The sequence below is a fragment of the Danio rerio genome, chromosome 1, assembly GCF_052040795.2.
Source record: "Danio rerio strain M-AB ecotype USA chromosome 1, GRCz13ab, whole genome shotgun sequence".
Taxonomy (NCBI): domain Eukaryota; kingdom Metazoa; phylum Chordata; class Actinopteri; order Cypriniformes; family Danionidae; genus Danio; species Danio rerio.
The window spans coordinates 58,923,061-58,940,000 of record NC_141021.1 but is presented as its reverse complement, the minus strand read 5'-3'; the positions used below and the strand labels follow the sequence as shown (position 1 = coordinate 58,940,000).

Below are 16,940 nucleotides of genomic sequence, written 5' to 3'. Positions count from 1 at the left end.
ACACACAGCTAAAGCAGTTCCCTCTGTCTAAAGGATGGGCCCGTGGTGTTCTGTACTGAGCTGTTTCTCAATCATAAATCTCCAAGCATGCGGGAGTTTCTGGAGAGCGCCGTCCATCTGCAGTGTTTCAAAGAGGTAAAACACAACATCACTCACTATTGTGACAGATTTATGATGAGTTCTGTTGTCTTGGTGATGTCGAGTTGTCATGAAAAGGACAAAAGCAGGTTGTGAAGTATTTGTTTATGTCAAGTTGTCATAACAAACAATGTCATCTTTGCATTTAACACGTCTAACTGACAGTATGACAGTTGTTATAAGTGTAACCCCGCCGATCCTACGCCACCCAACCCGCTCCGAGCTGGGATCGATCTGGCGACCTTCCGCATGGGAGTCGGTTGCTCTAACAAGGAGGCTAAAGACCATGGCTTCTAGCGACTGTCGCTAGAGCACCTTTAGAGGTCAGAGGAGTGGGGTTTACCTGCACAGCACTTACTAGCTGGCCTCCATTACACTCAACCCCCTAAACCTCACTCCCATCCGGGTCATGGCACCAATGTAACCCCGCCGATCCTGCGCCACCCAACCCGCTCCGAGCTGGGATCGATCCGGTGACCTTCCGCATGGGAGTCGGTTGCTCTAACAAGGAGGCTAAAGACCATAGCTTCTAGCGGCTGTCGCTAGAGCACCTTTAGAGGTCAGAGGAGTGAGGTTTACCTGCACAGCACACACTAGCTGGCCTCCGTTACATAAGCATGCATAAAACATCCACATGCGAGATGTGTCAGGTCATGATTATAAAGGTTTCATGACAGTCTTATAAACACCCCTTTAAGCAAAGTGTTACAGTGATGGGGGAGAGATTAGAATATTTATAATATTTTGTAGAAGTAAACACAAATTCTGCTGCCTTTATTAGTTTCAAAATCACAACCTATTTGGATATTACTTTTCTGCGGATATAAAGTAATCCACTGCACTGTTTAGGGTGCTTGGCTGTTAGTTTATTAGTGAATTGTTTGTGCTTATCACCCCACGCCTATGAGAGACGTTTATAAATGTACTTGAATGTCCTTCAGTTTATCGACGGGCGTCTGGAAATGCTGAACGAGGGCAAAGAGCCGAGCGACGTGTTTGAGGAAGAGCTGCTTCAGTGCGGAGCTTCATCAGGTGCACATTTACATTCACATTTCTTTTATCTTTTGCACTTTCATTCAGTTTAACCTCTCATCTGCTTGTGTTTCTCTCAGGTGGAGCTAAACTGTGTCGGCAGTGGGTGGGAAATTTAAAGGTATGTTTGTACTGTAATCAAGATGCGTGAGTAAATCTGCAGCGTGTGTACAGTTGAAGACACTATTATTAAAATCCTCCTGTGAAATATTTAATATTTTAGTCAAATATTTCCCAAGTGATGTTTAATAGAGAGATTTTTATCATTTTTACGACATTTAAGGGGACAGTTCACCCAAAAATGAAAATTTGCTGATTATTTATCAAGTGTTTCCAAATCTATAAGAGTTTCTTTCTTCTGTTTAACACTAAAGAAAATATTTAAAAAATGTTCAATAGCTGTAACCATTAAATTGCATAATAGGAAAAACAAATATTGGATTATTATTAACTTATTTTGACATATTATATCTAAAAATGAGACCATATGTTAATGCTTCTTGATTTAGGAATTTGAAGATATTTCGACTCATTTGCAGTGTCCCTTATGTATATAAAATTAGAGCATACTCTGTGGTTTGATTGACTGGTGTTTTAACACAATGCTGGCTTTAAGATGCATTTTTTAATGGTTTCTTTTTTATTTTATTTTTAACCACAGAAAGGCGGAGGAGCTCTGATTGTGACCTGGAAGTCTACAGCTAACAAAGCAGTGAGTATTTGTACATTCATTTTCGGGGTTTTTAAGGCTGTATTTATCTGATCACAATGCAGTGTAAAATTGTAAATATTTTTACCATTTACAGTATCTGGTTTCCAAGTAAACTTGTTGTCAAATGTAATTTAATCCTGTTATGTAGAACTGAACTTTCAGTATCATTACTCCGGTATTGATTCACATGATTCTAAAATAATGAAGAGAAATAGATGGATGGATGGATGGACTGACAGATAGAGATAGACAGACAGACAGATGGATGGATGGATGGACGGATGGATAAATATACAGATAGATAGACAGACGGACAGTTAGATGAATGGATGGAGGGATGGACAGACAGACAGATAGACGGACGGATGGACAGACAGACAGACAGAGAGACAGAGATAGATAGATAGATAGATAGATAGATAGATAGATAGATAGATAGATAGATAGATAGATAGATAGATAGATAGATAGATAGATAGATAGATAGATAGATAGATAGATAGACGGATAGATAGACGGATAGATAGACGGACGGACGGACGGACGGATGGATGGATGGACATACGGACAGACAGACAGACAGACAAATAGATAAACAGACAAATAGATAGATGGATGGATGGATGGATAGATAGATAGATGGATAGATGGATGGATGGATGTACAGATAGATAGACAGACTGACAGTTAGATGGATGGAGGGACAGACAGACAGACAGACAGACAGATAGACAGACGGACGGACGGATGGATGTACAGATAGACAGACTGACAGATGGATGGAGGGACAGACAGAGAGATAGATAGATAGATAGACAGACAGACAGACTAGTGGATGGATGGATGGATGGATGGACAAACAGACGGACGGATAGTTAGATAGACTGATGGATGGAAGGATGGATAGATCCTGCATGACATAACTCTGTTCATATCTCATTCAGACTAAATATCACAGCAAATTTGGGCTGAAAAACCTGCTGTCCTCAAAGGTGAGTCATTATATTATAACCGTTTCCTCTTTGTGAGTTTGTGTTCAGCGTTTGTGTTCATTTGCATTACACTGATCTGAATTAACAGATCTAAACTGCTATTATACGTTTAATATTGTGGCCTGGTGTAACTCCCTCACTGTTAAGAGAAAAAATACACTTAGTTAATTCATTCAAAGTAAAATGATTGGTGAGAGAAAAACACCTTGTAGTGTAGTGACCAGCAGAGGGAGCTAGAGGACAGGAAGAGGAGATGTGTGGAGAATGGGAAAACGGAAATAAAGAGGAGCGCAGGATTAACCTGTGTGTCTGCAAATGTGTATATCTGAGGAGATGAACATTACACACCTCACACTGATTCATTTACTGCTGCGATGAAAAGAAAAGCCTCCGTTATTGAGAAAGACTCTTCGTGGTTCTTTGCAGTTAATTCCATCTGACAGACGATATAAAGTACATATATAAAGATATAAAGTACTCTTAGAGAAAAAGGCCTAATACAAAAAGACATTTATTCCCACTGCTATTGTTTTTTTTAATAGGTAATAGGTTAATGCCTATTACGTGATCACTAACATGATCAAACAGTAAACTATACATTTATTACAGAATTTGTTTATGTTAGTAAACGTTACTTAATGATATACAGTCGTTCATTGTTAGTTTATGTTAACTCATGATTCTTTAACTAGTCACCAAGCATGAAATTGGATTTTAATAATGCGTTAGTAAATGTTGAACATGTATGACCAATAAATGCTTTACACATAGGAGGAAAATGACATCTTATTGTGTAGTTTTTTTAAATAAATGTGTATTTCTGAATGTGTTTGCGCTGGTATATTTGTATTTATTGTATTTGTAGTGTTGTTTGTGAGCCTCTGTCTGAAGACAAGATTCTTAAAGCCTTTGTAGGTTGCTGATAAAGTGTTTTAATTTAATTAATTACTAAATTAAAGTTGTTTCAATTTAACTAAAACTACAGCAGCATTATACACTAATTGCCGGCAGCTAGCTCTCTGCAACTCTCTTGGTCGCCCTCTGAAGCAAAGCAGGGCTGATCCTGGCCAGTACCTGGATGGGAGACCACATGGGACAGCTGGGTTGCTGCCGGAAGTGGTGTTAATGAGGCCAGCAGGGAGCGCTCAACCTGTGGTCTGTGTGGGTCCTAATGCCCCAGTATAGTGACGGGGACTCTATACTGCTCAGTGAGTGCCGTCTTTTGAATGAGACATTAAATCGAGGTCCTGACTCTCTGTGGTCGTTAAAAATCCCAGGATGTCCTTTAAAAAAGAGTAGGGGTTTAACCCCGGCATCCTGGCCAAATCTGCCCACTGGCCTCTGTCCATCATGGCCTCCTAACCATCCAGCATATCATAATATAGGTGGATGCTGCACACTGGTGGTGGATGAGGAGATCCCCCAACCCCCCCCCCCCCCCCCTTTGTGTAAAGTGCTATATAAATGTAAGGAATAATTATTATTAGTAGTATTAATCTCATCCCTGCCTGAATTGCTGGAATGTTCTACAGTCTGAAATATTATCTTTTGAACTCTCTTTTCTTCATCTATGTTCATCTGCTTTGACAAAATCTGCATTATAAAGAGCGCTAAAGAAATACAAAATGAATTGAAATTGTATTTTCCTCTCAGGATCAGCCAGAGGCCTGTACGCTGCAGAGGGGCGGGTCTGTGTGTGAACCGCACACGTACCGCCTCATCCAATCAGACTGCCTTCAGAACCGTCTGCCAATCACACAGCACTTTGGCAAGGTGAGTGACGCCTGGCAAACTACCCAAAAACTGCCCTCAGATCTGCTTCATAGTCAGTGACTAAATTATAACGCTTCATGAGTAAGTCCTGCAGTTTGGCGCCTTCTAGTGGTGAGGAAAAGCACAGCACTTTGACTTTTCTCTCTCAAATCTTAAATAAAATTCGAAATTGCTCATCGTCATGACTGTAAAAACAGCATACTGTCAAAGCTTGAAATATGTGGAGGGATTTAATAACAGTTAACAGATCAAAATAATAGATTTAAAACCTGAATGAAACTTAAACAGGAAGCGTGTGTGAACACTTCCTAGCGTAGTGTTCAGCAAATAAACACACTGTGCTGGACTCCTGCTTTTCTTCCAGTCTCGTCCTCGACGGCCTGCACAGAAACACCATCGGCAAAAAGAGCAAAAGACACCAGTTAACAACACCACCTATGAGGACAGGTGAGAAGATCCATCCATCCATCTATATATCTGTCTATCTGTCTACCCACCCACTAATATTTTTATCAGTCCATCCATTCCCTTTCATCCATACATCCATCTATACATTCAATTATCATACATCTACACCTCCACTCATCTATAATATATATATATATATATGTCCATCCATTCATCTTTCCAGCGGTTCATTTATTCATCCATCCAGCTATAAATTCACCTACCTACACATCATTCATCCATACAACCATTCATCAATCCACCCACCTATATAAAATTTATTCATCTATACACCCACCCACCCATAGATCATCTATTTATCTACCCATACATTTATTCATCCATCCATACCACTATACATTCATTCATTCATCCACCCATAGATTAACCATATAAATACACCCATACATCTATACACTCATTCATTCATCCACCCATACATCATCCATCCACCCAGCCATAGATCATCTATTCATCTACCCATACATTCATTCATCCATCCACCCATAGATTAAGCATATAAATACACCCATGCATCATCCATCCACCCACCCACGCATACATTATCCATCCATCCATCCACCCATACATCTATAAGTCCACCAACCCATAGATCACCCATTCATCTATACAACCATCCATCACCCACCCATACATCTATACATTCATCCATCCATCGAACCATACATCTATACATGCATTCATCCATCCATCCACCCATAAATCATCCATTAATACAACCATCCATCCATTCATCCACAGAACCATACATCTATTCATGCATTCATCCATCAACCACCCATAAATCATCCATTCATACATCCATCCATCCATCCAACCACAAAACCATACATCTATACATGCATTCATCCATCCATCCTACCATACATCATCCATTCATACAACCATACATCCACCCATACACTCATGCAACCATCCATCAACCCACATATCATCCATCCATCCATCCATCCATCCATCCATCTATACATTCATTTATACATCCTTCCATCCATCCCTCAACCTCTCCACCTGTGTCTCGGCCTGCAGCGCAGCAGATGCTGTAGATCAGTGTTCTGGCAGCAGTGACGTACAGGAGGAGGAGGAGGAGGATTTCTCTCTGCTGGCCGATGCGGAGGAGATGGACCTGCTGGGCGAGATCTTCGACACCCTGAGCGCTCAGAGCTCCAGAGAGCCGGGTTTACTGTACGGCACACGCAGCCTCGACCTCTTCCGCTCCGACAGCAGCGAATTCATCTCGCATGTAAGAATCGCGCTAACCACTAAGCCACCATGCCGCCTTATCTTTTTTTAGATAAATGAAATTACATCATAAATTCATTCACTCATTAATTTTCTTTTTGGCTTAGTCCCATTATTAACAAATAAAATTAATAATTAATCAAAACACTAATAAAAGCCTAGAAATATTTCTCCTCACTGAAAATACCTTAGTAAAACTTATAATCATTCATTCAATTTCCTGTCAGCTTAGTCCCTTAATTAATCCGGGGTCGCCACAGCGGAATGAACCGCCAGCTTATCCAGCAAGTTTTACGCAGCGGATGCCCTTCCAGCCGCAACCCATCTCTGGGAAACATCCACACACACACATTCACACACACACTCATACACGTTGGACAATTTAGCCTACCCAATTCACCTGTACCGCATGTCTTTGGACTGTGGGGGAAATCAGAGCACCCGGAGGAAACCGACGCCAACGCAGGGAGAACGAGAGGGGTCTGGCTGCAGACTCGGTGCAGTGCAATCTGAGCTGCATCCAATGCTTTTTAATGCGCTCACCTAACCCCACCCGTCACAGTGACGTCACTCACTCCATTGAGTCTGACATTGCATCGCTGAGAGATGCAGTCTCAGCTTGCATCATAAAGGCTGCGTCCAGATGCTATTGGGGAGAACATGCAAACTCCACACAGAAACGCCAACTGAGCCGAGGCTCGAACCAGCGACCTTTTCGCTGTTAGGCGACAGCACTACCTACTGCACCACTGCTTCGCCCCTAAAACTTATATATAAATCTAAAATCTTCTATGTTAAGCTGCTTTGACACAATCTACATTGTAAAAGCGCTATAGAAATAAAGATTAATTGAACTGAATTAAAATTATGAATCGCCACCTTATCTTGGTGGAGGGGTTTGAGAGCTGAGTGATCCCGAGAGCTATGTTGTTGGGGGCTCACGCCGCTGGTAGGGTCTCTCAAGGCAAAAAGGTCTTAGGTGACAGGTTTAAAAACGGTGCTTTGTGGATTGGGTGGTGGGACCACAACAACCCAATCGTCAGGCACAGAATCTGGCTCTTGACAGGCGGATTGGTGCAGCGGCAGCAGTAATGGGGTCAATGTACCGGTCCGTTATGGTGAAGAAGGAACTGAAATTAAACTGCATGGGAAACGGCTTTAGCGTTGGCAACAAACTAAGCTAACGTTAACTAGATAAGTAATTTTAATCGCTAATACAGCAGATTCATGGAGAATTTTTGCCACAACTAATTTATGAACGAGTCTGTATAAACTACACTGAAGAGAATCGCTTTATTTAAGGTGAATAAAATCCCCTACGTACTTACTGAAATTCTACATTTACTCAGCCGCAGCCGCACACCTGACGTGTGCCTGTGTGGGAGTAGGTGAGACGAGGGGGAAAAAAAAGCACACAGTGGACCGAACCACTTTGAGGAAGGGGAGGGGGAACTCAACTGTATCTAAATGCATTTTAAATGATAAATGTGGTTTTCTTTCTACTTAGACAATTATTTAAGGTATATATACATATATTTTCCACAATTCAGAGTTTTTTTTTAATAATTAAAATTTTTTTAATTATTATTATTATTTTTAAACCCCCCCCCCACGCCTACCTAGGGATGTGTTCCAGGCATGTCCCACTGAGAGGAGGCATCGGGGAAGACCCAGGACAAATCAGTAGTTACCGATGTTGTTGCTTTAAAAAAACAGCACATTACTGGTTCCTTTGCAGACTGGCCTTTTATTTCACATGGTGTCTAGTTTTTCCTAAAAGTTGAAAAACATCACATTAGAGTCAAAAATGTAAATGCACTGTATTAACTTTATACACATTTAAGGCAATCAGCTAAAGTAGCTCTGCAGTATAAAAGTAACAAAAAAAGTGAGTTTTTGTTGATCTTACCTGATTTGTAATGATCAAACAGAGCTGTTCACTGCTGATCCAAACTCTCTTACCATTTAATTTCATTTCTCTTCCAGAAGGGATTAGCAAACCCAAGCCAGGAGAGCCTGAGTCCGTCTTTTGCAAACAGCGGAAGCCTGATGAGTTGGGAGGAGGAGTTAGAGGAGGGGCCTGATGGTGAGGGGGAGGGGCCTGGTGGTGGTGAGGAGGAGGGGACTGTCAATGAGGAGAAGGGGACTTTCAATGAGGAGGAGGAGTCTATCATAATGATTGACGGATCAGAAAATGAGCTTAATGAGTTAGAGAAGGACTTGACAGAGTTGGGGGAAACACTGCGCTCTGATCTACAAGATCTAGAAGACGCTTCTGTGGAGAGCTCTCAAGAAGTGCAAGAAAACACACAAGATTACACACAAATGAACGGTACAATGGAGGAAAGCCTGGATACGGAAACAATAGCTGAAGAAAGGACTGAGACGCAAACTGACAAAGAAGAGGAAGAGCTTCAAAACGAGACACCTGATGCATCAAATGGACACACGCATGAAGAAAGCATCTCTCTCAAAGTAAAGATAGACCAAAGAGAAGAGCCTGAGGAGAAAAGTGCTGAAGCTCAATTGCCTAAAGTCTCATCTACCGTAGCTCTGTTCCAGTCCAAGGTGTTGGTGGACTCTCCAGTTTGCAGAGGGAAGGAAAACTCTCCCAAATCCCCTCTAAGAAGCTTGAAAATCAATGTGGGCTCAGCAAAGGCAATGCAGAGTGAAGAAGAATGCACAAAATCACCAGTTACATCAAACGCAGAGGAGCAAGAACAGGCTCCTGTTAAAGTCTCAGAGCTGAAGAAGAGATTCGAACATTAGAGCATCAAACATTACGTATATTTTGGTATAAAAGCATTTCTCAATCTGCACATATATAATATACTCAATCTGAATATTTTGCATGTCTTTTAAACAGAGCCAATTTAGATGCATGAACTGTGTTCTCACTGACACATCCAACACAAGCTCATTATTGATATGTACCCCTATATACATTTCTAGAGATCACGAAATATCTTCCAGGAGCTGTTTTTTTTTGCAGTTTTTGTTTTCATGAATCCACCAGAGGCTGCTGTGTATACTTTTTCAGATCTCAAATTTTTCTCACGAGTGCCATTTGCACCTGCTGTTCTCGCGTAAAACCACCAGAGGCCGCTGGCGACTAACTGACCAACCGATACCACCTTGCCTAAACCCAATCAATCCGCTTGTTAAGTGTGACAACAAACTCAAACTTTATGAGGAGATTCATCAAATGGTAATAATAAACGTTTACAAAGCGATGTAATATGTTCGAAAATCACTATCGATATATATATATATATATATATATATATATATATATATATATATTAGAGCTGCTTGATTCTGGCTAAAATGAGAATCGCTATTTTTCTTGCTTAAAATAAAGATCACGATTTTCTCACGATTCTGTGGATGTAATATAAAGGTATGGTAAAAACAAACATATAGCACAACATCGATAATAATATTATGTGTATTGTGTGAACTGGTTTCTATAAATAATTCTATTCTACTTATAATAATTCTGATGTTGAATTATTATGTTTGAGATATATGCTTGCAATCTGTCATATTAGACAATTTTATTCACTGGTAAAATCAGACATTTGCCATTATCAGATTATATTCTACAATATATAGGCTAGGGTAGTTATACTGACACTGTAAACATTTATTTTCATGCACAACTGTGGGTTCGCTATGAAAGAACAAACATATCAAATGCTTGTCGTAATCATAACTCTAAAATGCGATACGATCATTTGAATGAAGTGCACACTTTCAGTTTCATTCTGACTGCTAAGTGCTTGTTCATACTTTGCGCGCGGCTCCCAAACGATCACTCTGTGCCACAAACTGAATATTATTTACAACTGTATTACCTGTTACTCGCAACATATGCAGGTTCTGTTCACTAAAGTAGACGCGCGTGCGTCTATCATTAACTATCATTAAGTAGAGCGCTAGCGCGCCCTCTCTGTGATCACAGCTCACGGTCAGCTGCTCATGTCACGTGTGATTTCCCGATCGCGAAAACATCATTATGTTACGACAATAATGACATTTTTAGTTAAATTATACCTTATAAATACAGTATGTGACTCATTCAACATCATTTGGAGGTGTCAATATCACTGAGCAACGTGTGTGAAACAATGAAAAGACTCGTGCAGCCGCCTTTTCTTCTCTCCTGAACTTAAAAATATGATTGACAGAATCGTAGAAAAACTGGATTAAGATCATGTAGGGGCTCGAATCGAGATCGCGATTTTTTAACTATTAATTGTGCAGCTCTAATATATATCGAATATATATATATATATATATATATATATCGAATATATATATCGAATATATATATATATATATATATATATATATATATATATATATATATATATATTCGCACCATGCCTTATATCCGATGGCCAGTAGTTGATTGTTATAAATGGTTACAATTTGTGTGTACACTATGATTTTATGTAAAATTCACTTTAATGTGTGATATGGCTAAAAGGTGGTCATAAATGAACATTTACTCAATTCAAATAACTACAGCTTGGACCCGGAAACAGTAATTCATACGTCACTGGTAGTCACGACTTAACAAGCGGATAGTGTTTTCAAAAGCACCGATTGACCCTCCGACCCCCTTTCAAAAAATTAACCCAACCCAACAGTGTTTTCAAGAGCAATCCAGACAAGGAAAACCCATTGCGGCCGCCTGTTTTTTACCACGTTTTCAGATTTTACCACATTTTCACTCTGGTATTTACTTGTTTTGTTGTATTTTTTGCCTTTTTGTTTTACCTGCTTTCTGCAACTGTCCTTCGCCGGACGTGAACCCTGTCATTACAGTCAACTCTCTGTCTCAAGCCCACCGACATACATGGCGAGCTACTGGGCAAACTGATAACAGCGGAAAAGCCGTCCACATGGAGGTAAGCGATCAGCTGGTAGTATGAAAAGAAACAGAAGCCGTCAGTGGTGTTATAGCACCCTTAGCTTTTGTTTTAAAGAGCAAATGCAGTCATACGTAGTTCTGGCTACATAATTCTTGCTCTCCAGAAATGTATACAGGGGTACGTTTTCACAATGAGCCTGTGTTGGACACATCCCTACATAGTGTGCATTGTTCCCTAGTCCCCTCTCCTTCATTATTCTCTCTGACTAAGCATGAGCAGCCTTTATTTCACTTCAGAGCGTTCATTCATGGATTTTACACAATGACATCGGCTGCAATGTCTTACTAGAGAAGCGTCAAGCGTGACATAATATTCCTCCATATATGAATACAATGTAAATTTGCATATTACACACTATAAATGCCATTTAAATAAAACATATGCTTCCAGAAATCATGGCAGAATATCCTGTGATGTCCACTTTGCAGGGCACTTGTCGAATTAGAACAAAAGTAAGATGTGAAAAGAGAAACATAGGAAATGTGCAGCGTGAGGGCCAGGATTGAGAAACACTGGAGTCAAATAATAGATGTTATGCATGTGATGTCAGCTGGAGTGTGTGTGGCTCCGCCCACTGAGTGCCAAAAAAAACTAAAGGCCACTGATTTAAAAGGTCAATTATTAAGCTTATACTTTGGTTATCCCCTTTGTATTTGAGATATTTGTCAGGTTCCTGTCCTCAAACATGTCCTGTGTGTAGCATTAGTTTGTCACACATCTCCTCAAAAGCTTTCTGTTGTGTTTTGATGAGATTTGCTGTGAAATAAATCATTCAGTGGAGTGATATGGAGCTGTAATGTGCTCAAAAGCTACCGGAACTACTTTCAAAAAATAACAGCACACCTAAGAATGTTCATCAGCCAATCAGAATCGAAAGTAATTCAAAGAAAACGCAAGGTAATTTTTCCCCCTTACACACATACACATGAATCATTCACAAGAAGACCAATAATCTTGAGTAGATCAGGTGGATTTATTTTACCTTTCATTTTTAAATCAATGTCATCCACATGAATTGATCAATGCACCAATTCTGACCACCTCTGTCCAACCCTGTTTATCCAAAACATCTGTAATCATTTATAAAAGGCTTATCACTGTGCTGACTCCGAGCAAATATTGACTCAGTCGAAACCAAAAACTCTCAAATTACACACTGCGAGCGGCACGCAAAACTAAGGACAAGGTTATTTACTCAAAGATGCCTTTTACTCAGTAGATACAGATATTAAAGTGTTATATACAGTACAAAAACAGTACCTGGCAAAGTACAAATATAATCTTTCCTCTCCAGATGTGTTCATAATTTAGACATTTATGTTTTCAGTAGTGTAATGGTACAATATTTTGGAGGTAAAGCTGCCATGTGTCTCCTTAAAGAGACAGTTCACCCTAAAATGAAAACTCTGTCATCATTTACTCCACTTTTTCCAAACCTGTTTCACTTTCTTCTGCTGAACATGAAAGAAAGATCAAGAAAGTTGTCGATTCCGCAGTATTTGTTTTTCCTACTATGGAAGTCAATGTAAGATATCTCCTTTTGTTCTCAACAGAAAAAAAAAACAAACTCATCAAGTCTTTCAGGAAGAGTGAATTGTAATTAAATGTTAATTTTAGGGGGAACCGTCTCTTTAAGAAAGACTTTGGACTAGGTAAACCGAAAGCACTGATAAAGGAAACAAAACTGGTTTGGTTGTGCGTGTAAACTTCACATTTCTTCACTGAATGCATTCGCATGTGTCTTCAAATATCTCCCAAGTGTGTTTAAGTTCATTATTCAGCTGTAACGGTGCAAAGACTTCTTGTATCCCAGTCAAAAATGACCAATAAATACCCACCACCTTTTCTAGTGATTTCTGTGTGTCCACCATGACGTGTAAACTCAATATATACAGCTTTATAAAACAAGTTTAGTTTAGGTTGACCTCATTAACTCAAAGAATGGTGTGCTTTTTCCCCTTTAAATCAGTCTTTCCTCTTTTGGCAATGGGATTTCCCCTTTATATCAGTCTTTCCTCTTTTGGCAATGGCAGAGCGAGACCGGGTTTCTCCACTCCTCGGTTTTTGACTTGCTTGCGCTCTTCGGCGCTGGGTTGATACGATCCCTCCATCTGACGCTTCTTGCGAAGCACGCAAGAAAACAGAGCCAACGCCAAAACCAGCAGGAACAACGCTGGCATATACAGGTCCGACACGCTCCCCGAACTCATGATGCTCACGGCAAACAAACAATCTGAAAACATCCGTGTTTCAAAGGCGTGTCCCGTTAAGACGACACCAGACGAGAGCATCCGTGTTGGTTTTTTAGAGCCGGAGAGACTACACCACTGTCATCCCTTCACATTTTTTTTTTTTTGGAAGAGTGGACTTTAACCTAGAGGAAGAGCGAGATGGTAATTAGGCATTCCTGCAAAGCTCAAACAAGATGATGATAATGGCTCTACTGTTCGGCTGGTGGAGTTAATTATTAGTCCTCCACAGCCTACAGCAACAAGGACGTCCATTAAAACCAATCATTCACTCAGCTTTACTTTTGAAGGAAAAGTCTGAAGGAAATCAACAGTTTCTAGGTTTATTTTGTTAGTCTTAGGGTGAATAATTAATCTGTGCATGTTAATGCATTTAAATAGGAAATAGGTTTTGGTAATCTTTAATCAAGATCTGAACATCTTCTACTCTTGAATGGAAGTCCTTCTCTGATTGGGCGAAATCTGTTTAGCCACACCCATCAAACAATTAGTTCGCTGTTAGAGAAAGATCAGAGGAAGAGTTTAAAAATAAACCCCGCCCCCTAATCAATAGTCAGTTTTAGTAGAAAATGAACATCGTCATACTGAAATAAAAGTTTAATGTGGATTTTAACCTATAGATCCTCTTAAAATGAATACTCACTGTCAAAAACGTTTTTCTCAGATAATAACTTGAAGAATGCTGATAAAAAAATACTATGGATGTCATTGGCTGCAGCTTGTCAACATTCTTCTAAATATCTTCTTTTGTTTACGGAGGAAAGAAAGTCAAACGTGTGTAAATGATGGCTTTTTAAAGCCCAGTCAGTTTAATCAGTACAAATATTTAAATAGCTTCTCCACGGTGTTAATTTCTGAAGAAAGTCAGTCATACGGCTTTGGAAATGACATGAGTAGGAGGAGTAAGGCTTTTGGTTAAACACATTTTGGGTAAATAAACCATTGTGTTTGCTATAACAAATCTAATATTTACTCATGTTTAACATGCGTCCAGTCAAAGTTAACAAAAGTGTTGAGAAATTCTCTAATACACATTTTAGAGCATCAAGACTATGAATTAACAATGACGGAAATACAGTTACACAATTAAATTATTGGTTTTCACTTGAAATATTCTTCTGTGTTTTTGATTTAGAGTTATGTGTTTGAAAACAGCTAATATTCTTAAAATTAAACAATAAAAACGCCATTTAGAGAATTATTCACGTAAAATAAGAATGCTTATTTACATTTTTAAACAACCTATATCAATTTTAATCCTATTTTATCTTTAGAAAATTAAACAAATATCTGATTAAAAGAATAATCATTTTTAATCACAACAATTTATATTTACTTTTTCTGAAAAATAAATAAAATCTCTAATATTTCATTTAAACCCATACCAAAATAAATCAAGAAGAAATAAAAACTACTTATAACGGTCTTGAATATAACTTAAAATGTTAATTTAATTTAGAGCATTGTCTACATGAAATTACAAAACTTATGCTTATTTAAATTAGGCAAAATAATCCAAATATCTTTAAAAATAGCAAGGAAACAAAAATTCAGTGGATAATTATATTATTTTCAGAGAAAAAAAACATATTTAGATATAAAATTCCAACAAATTACAATATTTTACTCAAATCTATACCCAATAAACACATTCAAAGAAACATAATTTTCTTCTAGTCTCTTTATTTCCTCCAATATCTGTAGCCTATCAGACTTATTATTAAAGAGCTCATGAAGCGAGTCCTGTACAAAACGAACGTCAAACATTTTATCTCGAGTCTTTACATCTACAGTGTAGATTTACACATAAGTGTGCCTCACAGTCACTTTACATCATTTACCCGCATGAATCGTATCAAAATACCACACTGTCATCTGACACATGATACTTTTACAACTGTAAAAGAGTTTCGTTCACTGTTGAGGAATTCTTAGACTTGTTAAATCGAGTGTATACTGTATGTTTTCTGGAGATTATGTAGACTATTTATTAAGTGGGGTTGAACTGATAACATAATAATCTTACTAATAAGCTAGTGTACTTTCACATTGCTAATGTGATTTGAGATAAAGTTGATTTTTTATATTCGCACATTTGGACTACCTCCCTAATAATAGCTATAATTTTAGTTTTATTTGCAAATTCTAAATAGGGAATCCATTAGCAGGCAATGACTATCAAAGTACAACATCATTCAGTCAATTAAGTAATTCTAATGTTGTTTTAAGACCCTACTTAGCCTACTGTACATGCAATTTCAGACTGAATTTTCTCAAAATAGCAGTAAACAATATATGGATCGAGTCACTAGTTGTCATTGAATTAATGTAGGAATATTAAACCAAGTTTTCCTCATTTTATTGAGCGGTGTTGAACTGAGAGCAATAATAATCTTAATAAAAATAACAATTGAAAAATTAACAGCACACATAAACTACTGTACTTTTACATCACTACAGTGATTTGAGGTAAAGTTGATTTTATATTTGCACATTCGGACTTTTTCCTTAATTTATAGCTATTATTTCAGTGTTATTTGCTAATTGTAAATAGGGAAATTATATTAGTAGCCAATGAATATTAAAGTACAACAGTATTAAGTCAATTAAATAGTGCTAATGCTGTTTTAAAATCATACTTAGCCTACTGCACATGCAATTTCAGACTGAATTTTCTCAAAATAGCAGTAAACAATATAGGAATCTAGTCAATAGCTGTCACTGAATGAATGTAGGAATATTAAACAAAGTTTACCTCATTTTATCAAACGTTGTTGAACAGACATAATCTTAATGATACCTATTATTTCAGTATTATTTGCTAATTATAAATGGGAAATAATATTAGTAGTCAATGACTAACAAAGTACAACATTATTCAGTGAATTAAATAGTGCTAATGTTGTTTTAAAATCATAATTTTACTTTCAAAATTGTGGTAAACCATATAGGGACTGAGTCACTAGTTGTCACTGAACGAATGTGGGAATATTAAACCAACTTTAGCTCATTTTATCAAGCAGTAACAACATAATAATCTTAATGATAATCGAAAAATTAACAACACACACGTACAGGTTACTGTACTTTAACGTGACTAAACACTAATGTGAAAGTGTTGTTATATTTGCTTTTATTCATATATTTTTGAAAGATTACGATATGTTTAACAGTGTAGGCTAATATATTACTATTTTTACCTCAGCACTCCTCACGGAATGTCGGCGGTGCAGCCGGTTGGACGAGCTGTTCTCAGAACTGCCTGAGAGGAAAGAAATCATCTTACTGAAAGAAAAACTCACCTGGGAAGAGCTTGAACATCCTTAAAGGAAATCTCATTGGTGTTTTTATCATGAATCCCACATTATCAGGAGCTCGTAAAGCGTCCGGCAGA

General features: G+C 38.3%; 2 protein-coding genes across 12 annotated transcripts in view; one reads left to right on the top strand and one right to left on the bottom strand.

The window, feature by feature from the left end:
• The window catches only part of dennd1c (DENN domain containing 1C), a 29,569-nt gene extending 19,976 nt beyond the window's left edge, over positions 1 to 9,593 (top strand). For 5 of the 11 annotated variants that reach the window (XM_087237916.1, XM_087237911.1, XM_087237912.1 and 2 more), the window contains 9 exons: positions 34 to 135; positions 1,080 to 1,170; positions 1,251 to 1,291; positions 1,832 to 1,882; positions 2,827 to 2,874; positions 4,528 to 4,647; positions 5,012 to 5,094; positions 6,145 to 6,358; positions 8,344 to 9,593. In XM_087237916.1, coding sequence (XP_087094042.1) covers positions 34 to 135; positions 1,080 to 1,170; positions 1,251 to 1,291; positions 1,832 to 1,882; positions 2,827 to 2,874; positions 4,528 to 4,647; positions 5,012 to 5,094; positions 6,145 to 6,358; positions 8,344 to 9,126 — 1,533 coding nt within the window. In that variant the 3' untranslated portion in view covers positions 9,127 to 9,593. The remainder of the gene's footprint in view (positions 1 to 33; positions 136 to 1,079; positions 1,171 to 1,250; positions 1,292 to 1,831; positions 1,883 to 2,826; positions 2,875 to 4,527; positions 4,648 to 5,011; positions 5,095 to 6,144; positions 6,359 to 8,343) is intronic. The other 6 variants (XM_087237908.1, XM_087237915.1, XM_087237907.1 and 3 more) reach the window with 2 other exon arrangements.
• Positions 9,594 to 12,491: 2,898 nt separating this feature from the next.
• On the bottom strand, positions 12,492 to 16,940 carry crb3b (crumbs homolog 3b). Its single transcript, NM_001045323.2, is given in 2 exon segments — positions 12,492 to 13,671; positions 16,849 to 16,940. A coding segment is annotated over 1 exon segment (291 nt). The 5' UTR covers positions 13,589 to 13,671; positions 16,849 to 16,940; the 3' UTR covers positions 12,492 to 13,297.